This window comes from Monoraphidium neglectum (assembly GCF_000611645.1).
Source record: "Monoraphidium neglectum strain SAG 48.87 unplaced genomic scaffold scaffold02884, whole genome shotgun sequence".
NCBI classification, from domain to species: domain Eukaryota; kingdom Viridiplantae; phylum Chlorophyta; class Chlorophyceae; order Sphaeropleales; family Selenastraceae; genus Monoraphidium; species Monoraphidium neglectum.
In genome coordinates, this window is record NW_014010744.1 from 1 (window position 1) to 2,062 (window position 2,062).

The 2,062-nt window shown below is 67.4% G+C and overlaps 1 protein-coding gene across 1 annotated transcript in view; it reads right to left on the reverse strand.

The window, feature by feature from the left end:
- Window positions 1–935: 935 nt before the first annotated feature.
- Window positions 936–2,062, reverse strand: part of MNEG_11737 (hypothetical protein) — a gene marked incomplete at both ends in the record, with an annotated part of 4,813 nt that continues 3,686 nt past the window's right edge. Inside the window, 3 exons of the mRNA XM_014039790.1 lie at window positions 936–1,063; window positions 1,273–1,626; window positions 1,864–2,016. Coding sequence (XP_013895244.1) covers window positions 936–1,063; window positions 1,273–1,626; window positions 1,864–2,016 — 635 coding nt within the window. The remainder of the gene's footprint in view (window positions 1,064–1,272; window positions 1,627–1,863; window positions 2,017–2,062) is intronic.

Consider the following 2,062-nt stretch of genomic DNA (forward strand, 5'->3'; position numbering starts at 1 on the left):
GTGTGTGTGCGTGCGTGCGTGCGTGCGTGCATGCGTGCGTGCGTGCGGGCGGGCGGGCGGGCGAGTTGCTTGAGTGTTTGTGCGCGGACGCACATGCGTGCATGCAACACCCGCCTCTGCTGGGCCGAGCGCCGCCGCGTTTGAGGCCTTTGGCTGCAGCGGTGTATGCGCTTCAGCAAGTTTGTATAGTCGTAACGTTTGAACCAATAGTAGTGACAAGAAGCACTGCGACCTAACGACCAAGTGGTGGTCGGGCACCACGGCGCCTGCACACACACACACACACACACACAGAGACCAAAGACAGCCGGCGGGCGTCGGCCGAAAGGCGGCGTGCAGGGCCCGCATGGCACGCGCGCGCGGACGCACCTGCCGCTGCAGCCGCTCCCACCAGATCGCAAACGCCGCCCGCTGGTTCTCCTGCAACTCGCGCCCCTTCCTGCGGCGCGGGGACGCGGGCGCAGGCGCGGGCGCGGGCGGCGGTTTGGGGGAGGGTGCCGTGGCAAGCCGCATGCAAGGGTGACGGAACAAAGGCGCCTTTGGGCGAGGGGCGGCCCCGTCAGGTGCACGCACGCGTCCGCTGTGGGCGCGCAGGGTCATCGGCGGGCGCCTCGCCGCCGCAAGGGGTCGCTGCACGGACTGCGCACGTGAACCAAGCCAGCAGGACCATGCCAACAACCCCCCTACTTCCACGACAACCGTGATGTTGCAACACTTTTGGGATTGCTGTATTGTGATTGCTCTGCAGGTTCCCGTCAGCGCAGCCCCTGTTGCCACCGGCCCTCACCTGCTGTTGCAGTCAACAGCAACCCCTTGCGCCAAAAATTTCCCAACTTCAAGCAAACCAAGAGTGGCTACAATTCTTTGATGATTGCTGTTAGTCAGATGCGATCCAGGTTCCCGCAAGCACAGCCGCCATCACTGCGCCCCCGCACCTGCTGTTGTAGTTGGTGAAGAAGCAGAACCCGCGCTCGTCGTACTGCTTCAGCAGCACCATCCGCACGCTGACCGCGCCGCCGGGCGTACTGCTGGCCACGGCGATGGCGTTGGGTTCCTGGATCTCCTGGGGGCCGACCGGGGCGGTTTAGCGGTTTGGCGGTTTAGCAGTGTAGTGATGTAGCGTTTGGGCGGATCAGATCGACGAGCTGTGGTGCGTTCACTCACGGTGTTCGAACGAGATGTGCGATTTCTCAAAACAAACGTGATCAGGGAGGCTGCAACAGCCGGCCGGCCCCTCTCATCCCCGCCCCGCCCGCTGCGGGCGAAACCCACCGGGTCCGCGGCCGCCTCCTTGAACCACGCATCGAATTGAGCAAAGGGGTCACCATTTACGTCGTCCTCAGACAGGGTGCCCGCCTGGTACGTGATCCGCATGTCGGCCGGCTTGGGAAGCTGCCCGGCAGCCGCCGCCCCCTCCGCCGTCCCAGACGCGGCCCCACCGCCGGCCGGCGCCCCCGCGGCGGCCGCGGCGGCCGCGGGCGCGGGGGCGTCCCAAATGTCGACTCGCGCGGCATGGGGCGGGGAGATGCGGACGGATTGGGCTGTGCCCGGGTAGGCGGGCAGTACAAGGCCGTACTTGTCCCGCGTGGCGGGCGGTACGAAGCGGCCGCCCAGGTAGTGGGTCCCCTGCCGGGCCAGGCGGATGGGTGACGCATTTCGCGGGTGTCGACGCAGGGTGTGGGCGCGGCGGGGTCGGGAGCGGGGGTTAAGCGGGGGGCGCCGTCGGCGAGCCACAGGCGGCGCGGCGCGGGAGTCTGGCGCGGGCTAAAGAGCGCCACGGTGCGGGGGCATCACGTGTGACAAGGTGTGTGATATTCAGGCGAACGCAAACCAAACTGCACGCAGAACAGGCCGGGGTCAAACCTGGAAGCTCTTCGCTGCGAGCTTGGGGGCCGTGAGGCTGACTAGGACGTCCGGCCGAATTCCGACCCCGCTGGGATCTCCCTCCTCCACGTGCCAGCCGGACGGAATGTCAACAGACACGATCGGGGGCGGCCGGGCGGAGGGCTTCAGGGACTGCGGCGGGTGAGACGGCGAGGGGGGCGCGCGGCACGCGTGGGGG